This window comes from Branchiostoma belcheri, unplaced genomic scaffold (assembly GCF_001625305.1).
Source record: "Branchiostoma belcheri isolate BF01 breed outbred unplaced genomic scaffold, Haploidv18h27 scaffold32, whole genome shotgun sequence".
NCBI lineage: Eukaryota > Metazoa > Chordata > Leptocardii > Amphioxiformes > Branchiostomatidae > Branchiostoma > Branchiostoma belcheri.
In genome coordinates this window covers 1,754,418-1,779,185 of record NW_017803932.1, presented here as the reverse complement: position 1 = coordinate 1,779,185, position 24,768 = coordinate 1,754,418, and the positions used below count along the sequence as shown (strand labels likewise).

Below are 24,768 nucleotides of genomic sequence, written 5' to 3'. Positions count from 1 at the left end.
AGATGCCGACTTAAATGCTAGTTACGTGGCGGGCTTTTTAAAATGGATTTTCCGTATTTTACAGTATATAAAGCATGGCAATGATTGACCCCCAAACTCTTGAACAGACAAGAAAATAGGAGAGCACGGACGTAGCTTCATGCAATAAGACGATAGCGGCGTTGTCAGCTGGCTAGGTTTTCACTGAGTTTGCACAAGGAGGGAGCCAAGTTGGATATACCGGTACAATGTCAACCGTAATAAAACGTGCGGAATGCGAGGTGTCCGTACTGTGTGACTTTGGAAATGGTAAGATTGGACCAAATTACATACTTAGTAACAAGAATCGAAGTCACTAATTGAACGTGGCACAGCAATTGTATGATATGCAGGTATCTTATTCTTTGACAAAGAGCATTGGTAAAACTTTCAGGATTCAATGTAGATTTCAGTTTAAAGGCTGTAGCTTACAGGCAACTTCCAACAGTAGTTAATTGTACACGTGTACATGTATATAAGTTATACGCATCGTTTGCCGTATATATAACACATGCCAACGTATTAAACGTTACAAGTGTCACAAATGGTGCACAACTTACAGAACAGATGGGAGTCTATCGAGCCCATGGGTATCATCCGTAATATACTGACGTCTCTTGCTCTGTGGTTCTGTGGTACAAAGGAAGCCGCCGCGGCCGATGGTAACTTCGGATTAGGACAGCACTCAGGCTACGTATATACAGATAATACCTGGTATACAGATAATACCTGGACAATACGCAACTCAGATATATGGCACGGCTTCAGCATGGTATACGTACCCTGCGTACCGTGATTTCCTCTCAAGTTACTAGCTTGCGCTTTTTTACATTGCGTGTCATTGACTATTGATAGGGTTTACAGAATAATCAACATTCGGCTTAAAGTAAACCTTGCATTGCATTTCTGTTATATGTTTAGAGACTCTGTCTTTGTAAACAAAGAGTGTTCCTGTCTCCAAATTCCGGGTACATTACACAATGCATGTGCCGAAAAATCAGATCAGCGAGCTTTTTTTTTACCAAATTTCTACAAATTGCAAATACCGACTTGCAGCTAGTATCATGAATGTGTATACATTTTCAGTAGAATATTTTGTATGACGAGCGAACAATGCAATGAAAATCTCTAGATCTATTACGAGTACCCAATAGTTCAGCCCAGCCTGGCTAAATCGCGCTCCTAGCGGCCCGTCTCTCAGAGTCAGACCACGCCCCAGTCGGAGCGAGAGTTTGTGTAACACAAGCCAAGTTCAGCCCCGGCATGATAGATCTCAGAAGGTATTATAGATTTCATTGATCGCAGCAACAACCTTTGTAGATCGTCTGGATGTGTTTGCAAAGGATACTAGTAAAATTTTCCCCCGAAAGGCATTGAAACTAATCCCGCTCTAGCGTTGTGCTTAGGTCATTTCCGCATTATTGAAAGGTACCAGACCGACGTTTATCAGAACTCCTGTCTTCAAAAAGAGACTTGAAAAGAGTTTTTTGTGCAGGTTGAAGTTAAAAGAGATAATCATTCACGTGGTTACCGTGATGAGTTGGCTAATTATGGAGTTTCTTCAGTAACACAGGTGTGTTACATACAGTAGATGGGAGATTGCACATACATGGTGTGATCTACAGGTGTTGATTAGGGGTATTAGGGACAGACGGAGTAGTCTATTCATTCCACGTGTGGAAAAGTCACACCGCCACACCCATCCACCACGCCCCAGACAGGTGCTGAAGGGATCAGGAGTGCGGATAAAAGTCCCCATCCCTGTCCGAGAGAGGCGCAAATGCTCTTCCAGAGCCTTACAGGGAAAGGTAGGTGTGTGTGCGTTTGTTTGGAAAGAAATTCATATCCCCTGTCAATGTCACACCTTACACCCTTTCCCCTCTGTCTCTTCCACCTTTCGCCTATTTCTCCCAACCCTCGCTTGCCTCCTCCCCTAGACGGAAAACTGTGTATTTGTGTTCGCCCCCCCCCCCCTATACCCTTCCCTCATTAGCATACGTGCCTGTTTCTCTAACTCCTGGCGCCCTTACAAATTGGTACCTGTCTGTATCGCACGGGGACGGGTGAAGCGCTATGAATAGTGCCACGAATACCAAACATCGCTGCTCGTGGTGTCCTGACACACGTCCCTCCTACATGTGCAACTATTCAGCGTGACGCATGGGGGCGCACCAGGAGTGAGGGAAGTAGGCATGGCGATGCAGAAATTAAATTACCAGAGTCAAGGTTAAATAGAAATGACAATTAAATAGAAACTTGAATTTAACCTCCTTGCCTCAGTCTAACACCCTCCACTTCGGAGTTCTATTGTTATTCTGGACTTCCCATATTTCACATCCTTACATCCAGCTGGGCTGATACCACAAACTGAAATTAAAATGTATGTATAGTTGTGTATATGATTCTGAGAGTTATGCTAATTCTGCATAAGGTGCCATGGGTTATGTGCAAGGTTCCAGGTATGATGCATAAACCCTGGACCTTATGTATAATGGTGCATAATTATGCAAGACCTTTGGAACCTTATGCATAACCCATGGCTCCTTATACATAATTAGCATAACCTTACCGTTGGCAGCTGGACACTGCCTGGATGATTGGATACAGCCTTGCCAGTTTGTTACGATTTTGCAATCAAAGCATCATCTTTGAGATTAGCCTTGTAGAAGAATTAGAAGAAATGCTAAATTCAATAGAGTAGAGCTATTTATTCACATAAATGGCAGACGTTAATTAGTATGTCCTGCAATCACAGGTTTCTAAATCACAAGACTAGATTAAGATAAATGCAGTGACAAATGCCTTGCATACTTCAACAATACTGTGCATTACAGTTAACAACTCTTTATTGTATTACTTTTTTAATCAGCGCATCAGCTCACGACCACAGACTATTCCATCCATGTGTATGCTTCCATCTAATACACTGTGTGGTCAGAATTGTAGAAACAGCTTCTTGACAGAGCTTTTGGGAATGTCATGATTCATGAAAGATAACTGATATACCCCGGTAAGCTGTTCTGTCAGGTCAACAAACGCAGTAGAAACTGCAGCAGATCTCAAACACAGGTGACAGTTTCATCCTTAAGGACACTTCTTTGTAACGCTGTTAGTGGACATGATATGTGCATCTTCTCCCAACATACAAACTGAAATGTTCTGCATGTGTGACTATTGTTGAACAGTTTAGTGGCATGATGTTACTGGCGGGAATACTTCACCTTTTTCTGACACAACAAATTTGGCACCAGTTCTACAATACGGTAGTCCTTTTTCATGCAAGAATGACTTCATATTAACATGAACATATAAAATTGGAATCATTTGGAAGCAAAACTGCATCCTGCAACACGAAGCCCCAAGAAACATCTTCCCTGTAGCAGTTGGAAGGCTGCTCAAGTTTAGCAGAGCATAATATGCCACAGTGACAAAACTAATGCATCAAAGTTGGTCCCATCTTATGAGTTTAAGGGTAATTAATGCTGTTACTTTGTAATTGCATGTTAATTGGAATGGCTCATATTCAATATGTGTGGTACAAACTGTATGTACCCATAAGAAAATTAACTAGCACAAAATTATAGTATGCCAAGAGATACAAAGTCAAGCCCCAGGAAATGATGAGTGCATTCAATTTGGTGTTTAGATCTGGGGCACTACTGGCTTGTTGCAAGGATCTTGTCCCTCACTTCATTGTAATTGAGGTCAGAACGGTCGTTTGCTTGAACAGCGACACCCTTGCACTTCTTGGCCAGGGAATCTGAGCTTGAAGAGTGCATCATCTTTTTCTTGATCCCTACATCATCTGGACACCTGGGGAAAGAAAAAAAAAGCTTATTAGGCAGGGCAGTGGGTCAATCAGCTTCTGGCAGGCTACCTACATACCAAGAATTATAAAAATACGTTAATCATTTCATGAGTGGTCATTTCCCAAAGTCTTAGAGGAAAAGGCCCAGTGTTCTCCAAAAAAGCTGTTGGTGGCTGCTGTCACCCAAATTTTTATGTCTTCTTCTACAGCCCAAGAATTTTTCTATCTGTCACAGAAAAATCTTCATCATAGTTTGTCCAGAACATATCAACATTTTACAACAGACAATCTGCAACAATAACACCAAAACATCTGTACCGGTACCTGTACTGTACTGGATTTCTTTTAGTTACACAGCCAATTTTCAGCCAATCTTTGTGGTATAAAAAAAGTACTAAACAAAATAGCTTTTGATGCTTTCAATCAATGTGTTACTAGCATTGGCAAGAGGAATATTTGGTCTGAAAATTATGACACAGAAAAAAGAAGAGCTGTATCTTGGAATGATTTGATCTATCATAATAAGAAAGGCACTGACCACTTGACTAGGATCAACTTATTCCGATCCTGTCCCTCACGGTTCTTGTAGTCAAAGTCGTACACACTCCATCGAGGCTCCTTATCTGGTAGACTGGCCTGGAACTCCTCCCAGGTGGACTCCTGTCATAAAAAGTAGAGACAGCTCATCAGCTGATTTGTCTACAAATGGAATGGGATTGGTGAACAGAACAAAAACTTAACATAGTTGCAGTTACATTGCTATAAGTTTACCAACAAGGATTTTTTTCATACTTGTTACCAAACATTTGGGGGTTGATACCTGACCAAATTCTCTGAATTTGACACGTTTTACCTGTTGCTCTTTACAATGAAAGTCCATTGGATTGAGCACCAGGGGTACTGATGTCAGTAGGTTACCAAAGAAGTGCTGAAATCTCGCTTCACTACATATTCATTGTTTTTTTTGTTTTTTTTTGTTTTTATTTACTTCAGAATTCACCTCAAAACAAGGCTCGTGAGAGCCACTTACGTGTTTTGGGTTACAATGATGACTGCGTGGTCAGATATTTGTTCACCCTTGATTTAAACCGTTGGAGGTTGTAATTAGCGGTGAAACATCCACGGGGAAGCTTGTTCCACAGTGAAGTGGTTCTGGGGAAGAAACTGTCAGCATGAAATTTTTTACAATGTTTTTTTAATGATTAGCGTTATACCATCAAAAATGCTACCCCAGGTAAGATTACAGTTTTGTGCAACAATAACTATGTGTGGGTTATCTACAGTGAAGACCTACTTTCTGTTTGCTCTCCACGATGATCTCTGTCTCGTTATCTGCCACCCTGAAGGTCACATACTTGAACATGTGCTTTAGCTTCACCTCGTCATACGCTTTCACCACTTCATCTGTAACTTTAATTCCAGAAGCCTGGGGAAAAATTACAATATGTTGTAAATGGTATGGCCAAAATTATCATTCACGTTACATGTATTTCAAATTTTTAAAAAGCATTCAAAAAGTTATATACAATGATATTCAACAAAATATATATCATGAGAAATGCCTTGTCTGTGGCAATACAGGTAGTAGTTTTCTAAGTTTCCAACAAACCAATGAAGATCTTATTCTAAAATGCTCAGATCTTAAAAATAGAACTCACCATAATTCTCCACCTTTTGGTTGTTGATCAGAATAGTGAACTGAATCGATGATATGGACCTACAGAAAGGCAAACGGCACAAACAAAAAATATGAGCTATTTTGTTACACTGTACATGTATGTACGCTGTGTTTGAAACGACTGTTTAGTTGAATTTTAAAGATGAACTTCCTGAACGAGAACTTCATTGACACAACTTTACACTGATCCACATAAATTCCTGCGATGAAAAAATTTCTAGATGTAGTTATTTGTAGAATGTATCTGGGTTTTTTTTTAAACATATGAATTATAATTTGGGTCATGTTACCAAAACATAATTGTCATGTAACAGTAACATGTAATACTACTAAGTAAACAACGTTAGATTTTCTGGTGTGATTATGTCACAATTCATAACAAAAACAACAACATTGGATTTGGAACAGACTCTGGGTTAAAATCATTTATAAACCGCCCATATTTCTGTATTCCAACTGAGTTTGCTGATTATTACGGGAAAGATTTCTGACCTGACTCATTTTGGCATACATTACAATAGTGAGTGTCCTGTCCCGTTATCTGATTCATGCAGACATCCGTCACGCCATATATGGAAGTTTCGATCCATATATGGTAAGACGGCCCTCCCCGGCAGTCTGTCAGCCCGCAACACCGGCCACCACCCTAACGTTTACATACTACTAAGAATTCAAGTTCAAATTTGCACACAGTTGTTTTCCGCCTTGTTTGAAAAGCTGTACAATCACTAGTGAATGTACACTGCTGGGGATGGAGCCATTAGGACTTGAAATGTAAAGTCCTTGGTGCAGCTTGTAACCTCAGTATCCCAACATGTCGGCCATTTCGTGTTTGCTTTGGCCGCTGGCTCAGGTGACCATCCATCCGCCGGGTAAAAAAAATTGTTTCTTAACAATCAAATGAATCTAACTCGTTGCGGTTTAAGTCGGCAAGAGCTTGATCAATCAGAAAACAGATATTCCCCGCGTCCCCTTGAAATTTTGGACAGGATTAAGGTGGGCAAGGAGCTTCAAACTTGGGGAGGGCGAGGCCCGGTGCAGAGTGTTGCCTGATGCCTCGTGGAGCCCGCCTCGTATCTTTGTGAACTCGTAGAATAATTTCCCCCACCAAACCGACAAACTACAAAGAAACACGGACTGAATTTGGAGCCAAAACATTGTCAAGTCCCTGTTAAACATTTTTTGTTAATTTTTAGTAAAATACCTGCCATCAGCTTTCAAAGCTAATGGTATTCTGACCAAGGTTGATTTTTAACCTCCTTGTTTGGACGATAACGTTACATCAATTATAGTTTCGTCAAGTTACTAAAAATGGTCCCCCACCACACATAGAAGTGAAAAATGAAGCTGCAATAGCCACACAGGGGTTAGCCTACCTCTAGTCGACCAAGAAGGAGCCTGTGCGAGTGAAACAGTGGTTGGTTGCAGGCTGAAGGGAGGGGACTTGTGCCTAAGCGCCCGCCAGAAATTCCTAGTTACTCGGAGTTAGAGCCGTTATGTTCACGCACCTGTGATACGTCTTCAGACTTCCGTTTCCTGAGCTCTCAAGCCGCACGGTCTGACGATCGGACCGCTTTCGTGAAATGACGATAGGAATTGGAATGCTGAAAAAAAGAGCGGGCTGTGGTGGTTGCGGACTTCCTGTTGTAGAGCTTCCTCTCGAGGTTTGTGGACTCTGTCCCAGGAGACCAATATGCAGCGGGCGAACTGCGGTGCTGAATGCAAACAGCAGAGTACGTAATACTCGGTAGCCTGGCTCTAGTATGTAGGGAAGTGCTGTTGTTTTTATTTCCTGCCGATTTCGTACTATTTTCTAATGCACATATTTTCAAGCATTTTCTCTTCCGGATGATTGCGTGTTGCTATTAAATAATTACTAAATTAGAAAATAGGAAGCGTTACGTCATCAACTACAGTATGTACCCGTTTCAAGAGCCTGGTGTGCGAGGCTAACATTCGATCTGTGCCGAGCTCCGAACCACTACCATATATGGACACGGCAGGAACCAGGTGAAGTGAGGCGCATACCTGGAGCAGGATAAATACTACCAGGCGCGTATTTATGGGGCATATACTTGCTGCGTTCCGCGTATCCTCTCCAGTCTAGGAAATGCAATAACATTATAACAATGATTATTTTCTCTGAAACTGTTTTTGTTGTTTTAGCGTTTTAATTAGACATACTTAGCCAGGCTTTCATTTTTGGATGCAATGACCTGAAATTAGTATTTAACTCGACTTTGTCTGCCTTTTTTTTGCACACAATATGTTTTTGAAAATAATTGTGTTTCTGTAACGTAGACATTTGGTATGCAATTCTCATAGGCTATTAAGACTATACCAGATATTATATTAGCAAACAATATGAACATGACTGTTTTATCAATTTTTTTTTCATTCCATGGTCCACCCGAGTACAGGTAGTTGTATTATCATGGTGAAATGAATAAATGATTGACTTTATTGCTAAGACAAGAAAGTTATGTTTTTAGTCATTTTGTTTGTGGTTGAATAGCATGACTCAAGAAGCTATGGATGGATGTTTAGATTTAAAATTCTAGTTTGTGGCTAGGTCCTGAAAAATAGTATTGAAGACATGATCATTATGTTTTTGGGCCCCTAGTGTCTATCTTTGGTACTGCAGCATAATCTCCCATAGTAGACATTTTTGATGGGCGACAGAGAAAAAGTGGTGCAACAGTTTTTGCTGGTTTCTGAATGGTTGATAACATTACATATACATGTTGTAATTGCCAAAATAATTTCTGTGAGACAATAATAGAGATAACCACATTTCACTTTCCTTATGTCCTTTTTAATTCACTCATAATTAGAGTTCTCTTTTGATGTTTTTTTTCCCCAACACTTTGTTTATATCTAATATTATGGCTCTAAAACTTACCTATCTATCCAATGTACCATACCTCTCCCCAAATACATGTATTTAATCAATTCATCTCACAAAAGTAACCAGTATAAGTTAGAAGTGATTTTTACAATGTGAACAGAACACTTTCCAAATATTGTCAAGTGGCAGAAAAAGAAAGGCTGTGGAAAGAGTAAACTTCACCCAACACTTCTTAAAATACTAATTGTATTAACCTCTAGCAAAATTTGATACAATGCTGTTCATTTTGTACCATGCAACATGTCTCTGCTTACTGATAAACTTCACAATGTGGCCATTCTTTCTCTGCAGTACAGCAGAAACTCATTACGGAGGTTTCCACTGAATGTAATTGAGAGCTACTGTGAGCTAGTTCTTTTGCCATGAGTCAAATTAAAAAAAACAACAACAGTTTTTCAGTACATTTGGAACAAGGTGACAAGACTTCAGTCCATTCATGCAATCCCGCATGTCGATTGCTGAAGACACCTAGATTCTTAAGACTTGTGTTTTCGAGTTCAATAAGATAGCAAGTAAGCAGGGCCTTGTAAGGGCCAATCTAGCATCAGTATCATCAATCACACATTCCTCAACATTTCTTCTTTTGACAATACTCAATCTTGACAGAAGCCACATTTACAAGTTATCTCAAGTCTTCCTTAACTTTGTGTCAATCCATTTACTTCCAACATGATAGTTGCTGTTAAAAATGAATATGAATTTTCATATGCTTGTTGACACCTCTTTCAGGTGATGTCAGCTTCCAGACATGTGTTTCCAGGTGAACTGCCACCGAACAGTCAATCCACAGTGCACAATTGCCTTACATTGGAAGAAATGTTCCACCTTGAAAATCAAGTCTTGCTAACACAGACATTCTTTCATTCTCCTTGAACTTGCCTTCTAAGACTCTCATGGTGAGAGGACCACCGTTTGAGACATGAATGCCAGCTTCAGATGGGCATACTAAGTCTGTAGTTGGACCATATTTTGGTCAACTAGCCCTCAGACCTATTTCACCATCTCATACCTTCTCTTAACCACCTAGTCCACCATACACAACAGAAGATTAGCTCAGCAAAATAACAATAGTGATCCCAGTTTTTAAAGACCAGCAGGGGTCTCCAAAATAACATATAGGACAATAAAAGCAACAGGCAGTTAACACTGGGGTATTTCTCCTGTGATCATCTTCCAGGTTACAGGTGTTCAGCATGTGATGTGCCTCTGGGCACAGCTATATGTCTGTCTCACAGTCGCTGACCACTGCGACTCCTGCCCCACCAACTCCACCTGTGTCCTGGTCTGCTCCTCACAAAGTGTTCCTGGTATGACGCAAATGTCAATCTGAAAGGGGAATGGAATGGAATATCAATATAGATTAGAAGGTTAAAAACATTTTATGATTTTCTCCCCATGTTTTCCAATCCTGTGTAATATTGGATCCAAACCAGGCCTGGTGGAAACTTCTAGTACTTGTGATGTGAAGTAGAATCAAACAGCATTGCTTTGAGAAAGGTAGCAGGTTGACCATTGATGTTCAAATGACATGGGAGTTGCTTTCTTGTGAGGCCATAATATACCCTCCTGCTTGGAAAATCTCAATCCACCTCATACAAGTTAAAAGGTCAGACCCAAGTGGCTGCTAATGGTAGAGTGCTGCAAACTATAATGGATTGATGTAGTATAGGTGAGAACTTTGCCATGATTATATAGTAAAGTGGGCTTTTGAATCTAATATAAGATGTCTGGAATTTGACAATGTTATGCAAAGAAAATGGGTACTAGTATGTAGTAAAATCATGCACATATAATCTCTGTATGAAATCGTAATACATGAGGTTTGTACCTTGTCAGAAGATCCACAGGGAAGTATTTAGCAGGTGCTATATTGAGAGGACAGAAGATAGGAAGATATTAATGTGTTCTATGGTCTTGAAATAAATCTATGTCAGGAAAAGGAAGTTCAGAATTCTAGTATTACAGACAAAACATAGAGATGGATGCATTGTGTCTAGTGGGCGCTAGTCTTTAGCACTGTACCACAATTAGGAAAAACTCTATCTTGTGGAATTCCCCATTGTCCGACAGCCGGCCAGCGCTATCTGACATATTAGAAGGATGGATGACATTGATATTAATTTAAGCAGATGTTGAGGGAGGCTTAATTGTTCAATTCAAATCCTAATTGCCCTTTTCTGTATCAAACCATCTTAACCTAGTACAATGTAACATTTTTTTCTGTGTTAAACTGCCTACATAGTAATTCATAGCCACATCTGCTCGTAGATAGGGGTGGCAGCCTAATTGCTAGGTTGTTGCTGCTCATTATTTCACACAGAAGCAGTGCAGTTGTACTTACATTTCCATCTGCCCCACTCGGCTGTTGGGACAGTACAGCTCGGTCTTGAAATGACATTCCTTGTGGCAGATCAGCTTGCAGTCTGTATTAAAATTTTGTTGTTGAAAATGTATATTGTTATTTTCAAGAACAGAAAAGTATGCTTCCTATCTACAGATGTGACTGGACAGTAAGCCTTTCTCCACATATACATGTAATCATCACAAATTGGGTAGAAAATAATGTTAATTTGTTAAGGCTAATAATATGTCCAGTCTCTGCTTTACAATGTTACGTGTTGAAAAAAATCATGTTTACGATGCTATAATTATGGTAACAAGGTGCAGAATGGGGCATTTCTATTCACTATTCACATACTATTTGTTGTAATATTGTATCTTCTGTGTTTTATTTGTGCATGCAATAAAATGCACATGGTTAGTATCTGTGGCAGGAACAAACTACACTGAGAGTATCATCTGTACAGATGGTTGCACAAACAGACCTTTACCAACATACGGTAATACAAACTGACCTCTGCATTCGTAACCCTGTTTACCGATTCTTCGAGCTATGGCCAAGTCACATACTGCACACCTTGGGACCCTGAAGAAAATAGATGGCACACCCATTATCCTATTATTCAATTCACATGTACCCATCTCCCAACATCCTTAATTGAGCTTAAAAAAAATGTTTTGTTTTGTAGAATGATTCAAACAAACCTGATATGTACTAGTACATTAGAGTTTCCACAGATAAAGGTTTACCCTTTGAAGTGCTTGGCTACAAATGAGTGGTCGTTATGGACATGGAGCTTCTTCCCTCTCCTCCTCAGGGTTCTACGTCTGGCTAGCTCAGGCGGGATCAAATAGTGTCTGTGAAAAGATGGAACAACCAACATACAAATGAGCAACCAATCATGAGGAACAATTCCTGAACTGTAATAACTGTAATGTCTAATAGGCTGTTATAAATGGAAACAATTGGCAAAATTTGTTCTAGGGCAGCACGAAGCGACATAATTTTGTGGTCAGGAAGTAAGTCTTTGGAGGATAAGCTATAACATTTTCTACCTACCCTGCAAGTAAAAAATGAGTTAAAATGGGACAGCAAGAAAACATCATGATTTGCCCTCTTACAATCTGCCTAGAGATTTCTTTGGCTGGTATTTTTGAAATTCTTGGCAGTATTGAGCTTCAAACAATGCTCTAGTATTAAACCAATGTGACCCAATTTCAAGACACAAGTGAATATAGTCTAGAGCATAGGGCTAGAATGATGGAGTAACTGACCTGAGCTGTCCTTTCTTCTTAGTCTCCAACACAGTAATGGACATCTCCTCCAAGTTACCACTGATACCGCTGTACCGGGCACTGCCATAGCTGTAAGTTGAGGCCCGAGCCCCATAACTCCGCAAGCTGGATGTCTCTGACTTGGTCACTAGCTGCTCATAACCTGCAGTCACAGTAATTGTAAAGATACATACATTGTGGCAGTCATGGGATCTCTGAAATCATTCCATATAACCTACATGTATACTGTCATTTCAGAGATCATTAATCTTGGGGTATCCGGACATACAACATGTTACATGTAGTTACAGTATGTGTGAATGCAAACAAAATCAATTGAGGACAATATGTACTTATCTTTGGAACTTACCGTGGAACAAGCAAATGCATACACATCATTTTTGAAAATCATGTCATTTCTAAAAAAACATGTATCATACTCGAAACACTAAGTATCTTGACCACGATTTTAATGCAATAAAAATCTCTTAAATAAAGTCAATCCAATAACAAACTACATGTTACAAAATCAAAAATCCCCAGTGCAAGTATGGTTTTGGGAGTGATATATACTCAGAACCGGTCAAAGAAGACATTTTATCTAGTACATTACAGCAACTGCAGTAGCAGACTGTTGGTCAGTATGTTGAGCTAATGTAGTAGCAGACAAAATATTTTCTATGCAATTATCATGGAACACTCACCTTGACACAAGCCAGTTGAAAACATGCCGTGCATTAGTAGTAAATTGTGTTCTGCTGTCCACTTTGCAGTCAGTGCACTTTGGACATGTCATGGCAACATGGTTAGGATTGGTCTTCTACTTGGTCAGATTTTTCTGTATCTGTTTAGCCAGTATAAATATTGGACTGGCTATACAGACTGACCCTTTGGTGGAATAGACCAGCTTCTAACTAGTAAAACCACAGCATGACACACCAGCTTCACAGGCACGTGACACAGCAGCTGCTGCATTCATTAGTTTTGAATATTATGCAGGAAGATGACACAGACACTGAAGGCTGCTCTATTAATACCATCATGCAGTCCCAGATTAATTACCATATTGAAAAGCTCCACAGCCAGTTAGCTTTTAATTCAAATGTGAAAATTTTATTTCTCTGTGCTTCCTATATATCACACACAAGACTGATGCTTCAACTGTGCTACAATTTTTACTACCAATCAAAGACGATCTACAATAAATTTAAATCTCTCATCTTAGATTATATCATATCAACTTAAAAGCACTTTCTTGTCATAAATGAAGAAATATATTACACATTTAGCACTGTCATTGCAAGTCATTTCACACAAAACAGTCTTTACTACAGATTACACATCAGTTATCCAGGCAGCAAACACAACAGCAAACCAGCACTATTTTCTTTGACACATTACAGTAAGCACATGCACCAAGACATCTAAACAAATGGGTATAATTATACTTCTGCCATCATAAACATATCTTAATTCATATTATGAAAGACTGATCATCAACATTCTGTTGACTACAGTTTACAACTGTCTCCAAACTACTGCCAGAAAATCTATGGTAGTCAGGAAGCTAAACAGGAAAAAAGTTGTGTGTGAAGTTTAATGCAGGCTGGTAGTTATCTGGTTACCTTCCTTAATGCAAGAGCACAATTTTCTGCAACTGCATGAAGAAAACCCATGCAACCTATGAGCCCTTACTACTCCTCATACATTGTACATGGAGTACACCTCCTTGGATTATTAGTTCCCCTGACAAACAAAAATGTCCTTTGGTTCACCTGCCCATACCTGCTGTCCATTAATGACACAGTCTGCAGCAAAATTGACCAGTGGCAAGGATCTACAACAACCTTTTTCATCACAAGGCAATATTCTTCCAAAGACCTTACCGGTATTCACGTAAAGACCTTGGGATTGAGTGACCTCCCTATTTTCACCTAAAAACCTTCACCACCTAAAACATAATCTACTTGTCCTGCCAAAATCTCACAAAAACAAAATAAATCATCAGATATGTAACTTACAGCTTTTCTGAGTTATCCTGTTAGCCAAAGACAATCAGCATGTCCCAGCCTGATTACTGCAAATCGTGAAATTATTGTGGTAGTATTATTTTTTCTTGGTGACCGCTCAACATGAAATCATGATGCTGAAAATATGCGATTTTTAAAAATTTCTACTGTACTACAGAATTGTTTCAACCACCAAACACCTCGAAAAATCTCCTTTTCCCTCATACCTTATCACCCAAATTGGTATATGACAAGCACATCCAGATATATGAAATACATTTTCTACATTTCAAACAACAAGCACTACATGTAAAGCATGAAATCGGTGCAGTAGTGGCATGACCTGCAAACCACTATTACCATAACATAACATTACAACTACATGATGACACTATATACAAGTAACCTACAGCATATTGCCACTAAAGGATGGGGTACTTTTCCTATAATTATAGAGGGTCTGCATGGGGGGGTCCTGGCAACGGTTAACGGTAAATTCAGCAGGACCGATAACGCTTAACGGTAAAGTCAGGACGGTCGGCAACGCTTAACGGTAAATTGATAGGCATTTTTTTCGAGCTGCACTAGCACTGGACTTGGTATCCTCGCTTTGTGAGAAAAGGTGATCACTGACAACATTACGTATACCTTACATGTAATGAAGCACGCATTAGAGGTATGTGTTCCCTGTGTTTCCCACATGCCCTGATCCCGGAGTGCGTCCACAAATAAAAGGGAGTCCGAGTCGGCCAGGGCTCTTCCCAGCTTGACTTTTGCCCGTCCGCCCAGTCTTACCGATGGATTTTGAGAGGCTGGCAATCTGAGAGGGTCAGGGAAATTTAGGATTTTTAAGCCTTCAAAAACGCAATTTCCCGCATTTTTAGAGGCAAATTATGGTGTTGAGAGTGACTGTCTGTCCTTCTGATGCTTTCATATTTTTGCTCAAGATATCACGTGAGCCGAGCGCCAAAGGCGCGAGCAATGTAGGGGGGTCCGGGGGTATTCTCCCCCGGGAAATTTAGGATTTTCAAACCTTCAATGACGCATTTTCCTGCAGTTTGAAAGGCAAAATTAGGCGTAACGAAGAATTATTCATTAACGCTTAACGCTGAATTTAGGATGACAAATAACGTTTTACGTTGAATTAAAACGACCAATAACGCTTCACGATCAATATACTGATAACGCTTAACGTTGAATTAGAGCGGGCCGGCAACGATTAACGGTGAATTAAGATAGCCCATAACGGTTAACGAAAAAGGGCATGCAGACCCTCATTATACAATGTAGTAACAGCCCTAGTTTTCATACATATAATATAGAACCTTGTAAAAGACTATAGCATTGCGTTAACTCTCAATGCAGTAAAAGTTGAGTTGTCTAACCCATTCACTTCTGATGTGTGACTTTTGGGAAGCCAACACCTGATGTCACATACAATTTTCCAGTAGACATTCCTGAATCCTGACCAACTGATCTTGTCCAAATTTCGCCCAGTGATGAGAGTCTGGCATTCAGGCTATAAACAGAGGAGCTTTAAATACTAGTACCCAGAAGTGAGTGCTTTGCATCTGCAGGTTAGTTAAATGGTTATTTCTTTCTATATGATACATGTACAATGTAGGTATTTTCTAAAGTAACCACTTTATTTGTTTTTACTACTCTAGTTCAACAGTCCTAGAGATGATAATTTTCTGCCGATATCAGTCCTATGACCTGCATTTCTTGTGTAGGAAAAGACTATCCCTTTGCCCTTCTTGTTTAAAGGTGTGGTATAAGTAGTACATGTACATGCATATCAAAGTTCTTAAATTAGGCATCATAATTTCATCATAGCAGTCTGTACTTTCTTATGCTCTTAAATTAACACCTACAACGTCACCCTAGTTGAAAATTACATCATGTTATAATATATGTATATATACATATATAATCGCTGCAATTTTGAATTGAAGATTGATTTCAACATATCAAATTCCTTCTATTTGCAAGACATGCAGATGATGCAAGAGATCTGGTGCAAAATCTCACAACACATCATTGTCACCACATGAAGAGGAAAACTCTCCATCATTCAGTCTGGTACAAAATGTACATCCAGGTCCTGCAAAATCTCTGGCAGATCAACTGCCAATTGCTGTATTACAAATAATTGCTTATTTTTGATTGTAGTGGAATGTTTCAATCAATGCACACACGCATTAACACACAAAACATGTGTGACAAGCGAATCCACAATTTGACAAGCAATACCAGTACATGTTAATGAAAATCAACACAGACCGATTACTAAAAGGTAGCTTGACTGCAAGATGCATATATTAGGACTAAGCTGGTTAGTGCAGGTTACTTTTTGTCCAGCTTGCTAGTGCTCTTACTTGCACTCTTGGATGCTTTGCTCAGCGCCCGGAATGAGAACTTGGAAAAGAGTTTGGATGTACTTTTTGACTTTGCCTTGGTTTCTCGTGTTATTTTCTGTCCCAGCTCCACCGACGTGGACTCCTCGGACTGCTGGGCCTCCAGCAGGTCACTGTGAGAGCTGTGCGGACGTTCTTTTTTCCGGAAGAAGCGCCGCCTGGAGGCAGTGGCTCCCGCTTGCAGCATCAGGGCCTCATCTGTAGATGGGACTGGAACATCAACACAGAAATGGTCAGAATACAGGCAGCAGAGGACAGAGTGGCAGTAGACACAGGTCCAAGATTGTTAGGAAAAAAAGACTTTTGAGAAAGGTTAAAAGATTCAAATAAAGCAGGGAGGTGGACAGCTGAATGATGTGGCTTTCCCATAACCTGAGGAGGTAGATGACTTCACAGAAAGTCCAGCCAGGTTTAGTTTGCGGTATACTTAACAGCAAAATTGATCCCCTACATGTAGTCTTGATTATATAATGACTACCTTGTTCATGTTGTTTGACATTAGTATTAACTTGTCCTTTTCCCCGTCTTCACCTATAGGGTGATTACAAATTGTACACAAGCACTTAAGTACTAGTATGTACATAGTACCCTTCTAGTCAACAGTGTTATACCTGGTTTGTTTATCTTCTTTCTGCCTCTCAAGAATGACAGGGAAGACCGTGTAGCTGCAACATGCAAAGGTTTTATATCACTAAATTAAATACAAATCATTCACAGAAAAAAATAAGTTCACAGAGTAGAAAAACAGCCTTCACGAGCGTGCCTCCACCATCTGTATGACGTCCCTAACTTTTTTCCAACAATACCCTAGAGCAAAAGAATGAACTACAGTAATCACAACATGTACACATACATGTAGTGTTGGCTACATTTTTAAAATACCATTACTACTAATAAGATTTCTACCAATGCTATGCTGGTAATACAACAGGGCAATTGCATGCAATTATAATATTTTAAGTTAGGTCAGGTAAGGGAATACTAGTACAATCAGCCCTACATATATTGTGATGATTGTATTGTCCTCCCAACCCCAAAAGAAAGTCATAAATGTTAGTATACTTGTTTATACCTGTTGCTCTCTTCAGTAACCCTACAAAAGACAGAAAATTAGTCCATGATCAGATACATAAGATTGCATGATTCAAAGTTCAGTCAGTACAAAAAAATCATTGACAGTTGGAACAGTACAGCCTATGTACAGAATCTTAACGATTCTGAATTCCTTTACCATCAATGATTAAATTGTTTGTCAAAATTACAGCACAAGAAACAAGACCACTATTATTAATTATGACTGAAGTAAGAAACAAAAGATAATGGTGAGGGGTATGATATATATAACATTGTACTGAGAAATAAAATCTAACAGGCAACCTCCCTGAGGCATTGGGAGAAGTGCAGTTAAATCTATGTAAAAGAGGGGACCCCAATACTGACATGAAGGCTAATGTAAACAATCAGTTTACTGCATGTTTTGCCATGTTGGGAGGGCATATATGTATCTTGAGGGTGGATGCCTAACTAAAAATGTCATTAACCATCTATATTCTGACTTCAACATTACACACAATACTTGCTACAGTATCAGCACAATAATGTAGTCAGTTCCCTTTCATGTCCCACCTTTCCAATACTTGCTGTACAACAATGAGGGGTTTATGGAAAAGCCAGGCTGGTCTACCTTGCCTTGCTACCTTTACTGGGCCCCAAGGGCACATTTGGCCTCTAATGGAAATTGTCTCCAATAGCAATACCAGAAAGGGTAGCCTGGCACAGTAGCCTGGCAAGCTGGACCGCCCTTCCTTTTTCCAGCATCCGCAACAATGAGGAGTGCTTGAGTGCTCGTGGCTAATCTGCTACACCTTGTCTTCCCTCACCTGACAGTAGAGTCTTGCCACTGTCCTGGGCAGGGGAGTCGTGCTCACTGGTACCTGGCTGGGACTGCTTGTCGCTGCTCTTGTCGCTGATATCCCCTGAGATATACCCCTCCGACCCGGGCCCAACCAACGCAGCCAGTCCCGTGGGAGACAAGTCAGTCATACTGGCTGGTTTCTGGAAACAAGGGGAAGGGGGCAGGGAACTTCATTATGAGAAACCACGCATCAAAAACATTCTGATACCTGCTAAGGGCAGAGAATTCAGCAACCTAAAAAAAAAATCATAATTTTTCTCCCGAAGGAATATTTTTATGATTGATTAGGATAATTCCTGGTTTATTATCTCTGAGGAAACAAAATGTTGAACAGTTTAAGCTTTGGCAGTGTACTGTCATTTTACAATATTACAGAATCTGAAGTTGTGTTTTTATTCTAGTTGCAGTTTCACTTTCAGAAATTTGAAACAATCGCACATGCAATTTCCAATGAGATACAAAAACAACTCTCTCCATACTGACATAGGATGTGATAAAAATGGGAAAAATTTGGTCCCTTGAACCTTGAACCTTGACTGAGCCCACCTAAAGAGTGTTAAGACATTCCATGACAAAAAAATTTTCTCTACCCGGACAGCTGATTATGGTGATATCAGAAAAAGTTAGTCAGCAGGTTTGTGGTGTTAAGATTCACACAGGGACAGGTCTTCTCTAGCTATAGCTACTGTGAAGGTTAGGGTAGGTCATTCAATGTAGTTGAAAAATGTTTCAGATGAAATGGTGGAAATAAGAAATCAAGATGCAAACCACTCAAATAAACTAAACAAACAAAATATAGGACACAACAAAACAAACATAATGTACCACAAACAGAACACACATGGGATACCTTTGCTGGGATTTCCATCTGATTGCAAGTGTGAAAACAGGAAGAAAGAAGAAATCAAAACAGGAATTATGATTCAAACTTGCAGGCTAGCTACTGAACATGCATACAAAAAATAAACAAACTTTCCACCAACGTTTTTATCTGAAGCCTCCAACATCATGTCTTCATTTTCCATTTCCTCCTGATGGTGATGAATGAAAACAGATGATTTGGAAATAGAAGTTAAAAAAAGAAATTTTTGAAGGGCTTGTAATAAGGACTTCTGGAGTAAATGTATGGGTGTTCCACCGTAGGAATTCCTGTCTCGAAGCAAGTCTCTTTCATGTGACAAATTCACACATCAACATTTTGTACAGGTAGTGTGTGTGCAATGTAAGTCCAAGTCCCTATACGGGTTTCTACAGAAATTTTGTTGTCTGGGATGGCAATAGGCAGAGGTGATCTTGCCATGAAAGCAACGCTTGCCCGGCTACAGTCTGAGACAAGATTGAAAAGCACCTCATCCCTCCTTCCTTGGTCGCTATCACTCCCTTGGTGTCTGATGCTGCAGTGGTCAGGACACTATTACCCTGCTAAAGCTAAATTTGCTAAATGTTCCATGTATAACTACAGGCAAGGATAGTGGTGTTCCATTCATCCTGGTGATCCCAGTTTACTGACACAACGCTGTAACACGTAAAAGTTACTGTTTGTTACTGCAATGATCCCTGATACCATTTCATACTCACTTTTATCTATATTATTTCTTTTTAGCCAGGGGGCAGGGCAATGAGAAAATCTGTCATCTCCATCAAAACCTTCAAACATATGGGTAATGTTACAGTCAAATGTTTAAAAATCAGCTCCAGACCTCAAGTTTGTGGCTAGGGTATTCTATTATATGAAAACATGAACTGTGACTCTCTCAACGGTGTCAAACGTTCTGTGTTGAGGGGCAGGATGATATTAACTACATGTATCAGGAAGTTTCCAGGGTGGTTCTCTGTCAGGTCTATTCCCCATCCCCAAAACGACAAATGATGGCTGGCAATAGGTTTGAAAATACTGAAGTCACATCACACTGTGTGTAAACCCCACTCGCTGCAGTGGAAAACTCGCCACCGTCTTGAAAAATATGAAAGCCGAGAACTTCAGTGTAGTCGTTCCTCGCTCACAGTGATCCATGTGGGACACCAGACTTGAGTACAATGTATGTTCCTCAAGATAGGACTTTTTCCAATGCAATTAATGACAATTACCGATAACCCTGTATCTTTATATGGGGGGATATCAATTGATCTTGCTGGCAATCAACTCGACATGGAAATGCCCTGACAAGAATGGTTAATAGGACGGGAAAGCCTTGACCTGCTGACGACCCTCCCACCCGCTAAATACAGTCCCAAACCGTAACATCTCAACCTTTAACAGTCACTCTTCCTGCAGCAGTATTAACCTACCCTAGAGACTCCTGTAATGATAAGTGTGCTGGTTTTTGTTGGGGTCTTGCTGCGTTGTTGGGACATCTCCCTCAGTTGTCTGATGGCTGTCTCCGCCACAGAGTCTACCCCATCAATCATCAACAGCTCTGTACAAATACAAAGTCCCCATATTAATTAATCCAGTCACAAAAGAAACCTCTCTGACAACTACATGTATCAGGAATATATGGTAGCGACATTTTTTTGCAACATGATGGCTCTACAGAATTCCTGTGGCACTGTAATTGAGGATGTCATCCTACAGTTATTTTATAAGAATATTTTGGACACTCTGGGACACACCTGACAATGGCCATACTATAAATCTGTGATCTCATTAATGAAGGAGAAAATTTGAATAATATGAATATATTTAGTTCCTTACCCTGTGATGCGCTGAGTGTCTGTGTGGGGACAGACAACCGTCCCGGCTGGTCCACAACCTCCATGTCATCCTCATACTTCTTCTGTTGAACAGGGGATTCTAAAGGACATGACAAGGATGTTTTTATATAATGAGATTAAAGCCATAAAAAATTTTCTTTGTCTCTCAATCTTGTGTTGATCTTTCTCTCAATCAGCCTCAATCTTTAATAATTATGAAAATGAAGTTCTGCCCTACCCTGAACAGACCCAGGCATGGATCTTTCATTTGCTGCTCTCTCTACCGTGGTGGTCTGTGTGGTGATGACTGTCCCCCCTGGGGTGACCGTGCGGTAGGTCTCCACCTTCTTCTGGGGGGTGGTGGGGTAGTGAGGCCTGATGGGGGATGGCTGGGGGTGTAGGGAGTTCAGAACCTGCTGAGCTGCCGAGGGCTCCATGAACAAGAACTGCAGTAAGGAACACAACATCCACAGGTCAGACACAGTACTTCATGTACATTTGTACAAATGCCATCCTGATTTTTACACATTTACAGACAAATAGAAAACTACTCTCCTCTTAACATCACAAGACCCACACATTACAGAAAAGTGAGATCTTTCATCTTTCACTGTCTCCAAAAAAGAAGTCAAACACAACATATTACAATTTGGAGCCTGCTTTCAGACTTAGAACACCGGTAGTCACATATTATGTTACATATTATGCTTCATTGTTTGTTGTTTAATGCAGCCTATTGATTTGTGGCATTAGGTACTTTAAATTGTACACTCTTGGGGTTAAAGGGCATCTTAATAAACCAATAAACCAGATTAATTTTACAATTATTTGTACAGAAGTTGCTTTGTTTAGATTTGTTATCTTATTATGCTTTAACTTATTTGTAAATGCCCCCAGGGCACTTTGAAAAGGCCTCAGTGGCAATAAGAGGTCCCTAGATAAATAAAACACATGAAAATGAAGTTGTTCACCTCAGCAGTGATGGAAGCATTGACCCCATCATCAGTGGAAAAAGCTCTCTGTAGCGGGATGATCTGTCGGGAGCTCAGGTTCTGAGTTAGTGTGTCCATCGGCAGGATAGCTTCACCGAGTAAATCATCTGGGGAGGTTAAAACATACAGAAATGAACATTTTGTTATCCAAAATATTTTCAATTCTGCTGCTAAAATGTGCATCTGTAAGACATCATATCAATTGAAATAATTGAAAACTTTCAGATAAGAAGAGTTGCTAACAGAAGAGATGAACCCCACACTTACTATTGTCAGATCCCTTTTCTCTATCAAACAGAGAAAACTTCAACTCCTTTGTTCTTGTGCTAAGATCACTGAAAAGAAGAAGAAACTACCAGTAAGTATATGTGAAATGGGTAATACAAAAGAGCATACATGTACATCTGAGTCTGACATATGGTAAAATTAAATCATGTTCATAATTAAAGAAATTTCTCAACCAAGGATCATCATTATACCACGTCTGTAGAAGATAGAGAAGAGTACAAGGGCTTCATGCCAATAAATGTACATTCCTTACATGATAATGATTAGAGATGGCACTTGACTGACTGATATTTTGAACATCTTACAGAGTCAAGATATGATTCTATCTGCTCTAGCTCCCAAACGCAGTAAGGAAAGTTATTAAGCTGATGAAACTCACAACAAGAAGTGTTCGTCCCAGAAGGGGTTGATTGTGTTCTTGATGACGCTGGTCTTGTGTTTCTGGAGAGGAGCGTCCATCTCAATAATGCAGTAAGGGTCACATGAGCCAAAGCCATTACGTCCTGGCAGACCATTGGCTTTGATAACTACATCAAGGCAAAAAGAAGGCCATCAGTGTCTAAAATAGTTTTGCCATTAGGGATATTGGAACATGGCTATGGATGACATGAGCAAGAACTTTGCACAATATACAAGTTAGATGAATTGCTCCGGCTCCCGTTTGGAATAAGGAGAATCCCTCCTGTGTTTGAGGATTTTTGCTGTGTCAAGCAAATGTTATCATAAATAGGTGCAGTTTCTCCACATGTCAGTTTCGAAAGATTCAACTTGTATTTGATCTTTGGAGGGATTAAAACAATATTTTTAACTCTGATATGGGAAATTTTCCATACCAGTGGTGAATCTTTATCTGTAATCACCTTTTATTATTAGTTTTAAACTGTGTAGAGACAATGGCTTTAATTCAAAATGCTCAAGATGACTTCATACCCATAGACTCACCTTTGACGAGCAGTTTTCTGTCCTGCAGCCGAGGTGGTTTGGGAGGGACCCCTGAGGGGGATAATCTCCGTGTCACTATTGGCTGAAGGAGGAAATAAAGATAGGCAATAAACTGTAGTTAAGTACACTGAGCACAAGTGACCTTGCCAACACCAGCAGCAGCAGGATTTTCAAGCAGGCTATGACTGAACCAAATGAATCCAAGAATCCAAGACAGAATTTTCTGCAACAAGACAGCTGAATTTTGTATGACACATGAACAACTCCCCCAGAATGCTGTCATGATCAGTTTGCAATCATTCGATGATCGAATGACAGGCCCTTACCTTGGCAACACCTCTGTCTCCGGGTGCTGAGATGGGACCGTCCACAAACGTGGGTAACCTGTCCGGCTGGTCCCTCCCCTCCCTCAGCATGCTCTGCAGGGACAGGCTGATGGTCAGGACGGCCCCCGCCAGCGTGTCACGCACAAGTCCCTGCACGATCCCAGTGTCCACGCCATCTTCCTACAACCAACAACACCAGGGAACAGGAAGGTCAGGACAAGTGTGCTTCATTTTACTTTTTTAGAATTGTGTTTAATTCAGATGGATTCTTCTTTTCTACATCTCCATGCAATTCCCAAAGGTGTGTCTGGTCATGTTAACTTTGGAATAATCTGACTTCAATTTTTGTAAAAATCTTTCAGCCAGACAGACATGGCCTGCAGCCAGCCCCAAATTGGGGGTGCATACTTGAGTTGAGCTGTATACTGTAAATCTAATGGAGAAAAGTGTGTACCTCGCTCCCAGCTGGTTGTTTCACGTTTATGTCAATTTTGGGCTCTTTAGGGAAGGAGCCTGTGACATGTACTTCTTCTGACTGCACTGACGCCTTGAACTGGCACTGGAAGGGAAAATGAGACTGATTTGTTAGCATGTCCACAAAAAACTTAAGTACTGGTACTATTGGAGGATTTGAAGCTGGAACAATTTTGTGTCAAACAACTAAAATACACATTCATGCAGTTAGACATTCATATTTCATCAGGGATACCAGAATACAGCACATGTTTACAACAACTTTGGGTCATGCACGCATGTCGAGTCGGGCACGGTACGTGTTCATGCAAAAAAAAAGGTTATCATGAAAAGTACAGAATCACGAAAATACAAGTCATGATCCTTAGCCATGCTTCTTATCTTTGATACTAGGGTTGTTCGATAAAGGTTTGTAGAGTGTGTTAGAAATGATGCTGACAAGGCACTTCTTTACCAACCTGAAACATCATCTGATGAATAGCAATGGCATGAAAAAGGATGGATGGATGGATGGATGGATGGATGGATGGATGGATGGATGGATGGATGGATGGACAGGTTGATGAATGGATGGAAAGATGGGTGTTTGGGAGGATGTATGGATGGATGTATGGATGGATGTATGGATGGATGGGGGTGGGTGAAAGGATGGATGGATGGATGGATGGATGGATGGATGGATGG

General features: G+C 40.2%; 1 protein-coding gene across 1 annotated transcript in view; it reads right to left on the bottom strand.

Annotated features, from left to right (window-relative positions):
* Nucleotides 1-2,702: 2,702 nt before the first annotated feature.
* The window catches only part of LOC109474796 (C2 domain-containing protein 2-like), a 25,910-nt gene continuing 3,844 nt past the window's right edge, over nucleotides 2,703-24,768 (bottom strand). Inside the window, exons 4-23 of the mRNA XM_019775156.1 lie at nucleotides 24,065-24,169; nucleotides 23,611-23,790; nucleotides 23,285-23,366; nucleotides 22,722-22,869; nucleotides 22,322-22,389; nucleotides 22,034-22,161; nucleotides 21,301-21,508; nucleotides 21,064-21,162; nucleotides 20,658-20,785; nucleotides 18,334-18,508; nucleotides 16,415-16,663; nucleotides 12,028-12,190; nucleotides 11,503-11,610; nucleotides 11,268-11,338; nucleotides 10,754-10,835; nucleotides 9,643-9,738; nucleotides 5,485-5,497; nucleotides 5,121-5,252; nucleotides 4,365-4,486; nucleotides 2,703-3,831 (exon numbers count right to left, since the gene is read on the bottom strand). Coding sequence (XP_019630715.1) covers nucleotides 3,675-3,831; nucleotides 4,365-4,486; nucleotides 5,121-5,252; nucleotides 5,485-5,497; nucleotides 9,643-9,738; nucleotides 10,754-10,835; nucleotides 11,268-11,338; nucleotides 11,503-11,610; nucleotides 12,028-12,190; nucleotides 16,415-16,663; nucleotides 18,334-18,508; nucleotides 20,658-20,785; nucleotides 21,064-21,162; nucleotides 21,301-21,508; nucleotides 22,034-22,161; nucleotides 22,322-22,389; nucleotides 22,722-22,869; nucleotides 23,285-23,366; nucleotides 23,611-23,790; nucleotides 24,065-24,169 — 2,514 coding nt within the window. The 3' untranslated portion in view covers nucleotides 2,703-3,674. The remainder of the gene's footprint in view (nucleotides 3,832-4,364; nucleotides 4,487-5,120; nucleotides 5,253-5,484; nucleotides 5,498-9,642; nucleotides 9,739-10,753; nucleotides 10,836-11,267; nucleotides 11,339-11,502; nucleotides 11,611-12,027; nucleotides 12,191-16,414; nucleotides 16,664-18,333; nucleotides 18,509-20,657; nucleotides 20,786-21,063; nucleotides 21,163-21,300; nucleotides 21,509-22,033; nucleotides 22,162-22,321; nucleotides 22,390-22,721; nucleotides 22,870-23,284; nucleotides 23,367-23,610; nucleotides 23,791-24,064; nucleotides 24,170-24,768) is intronic.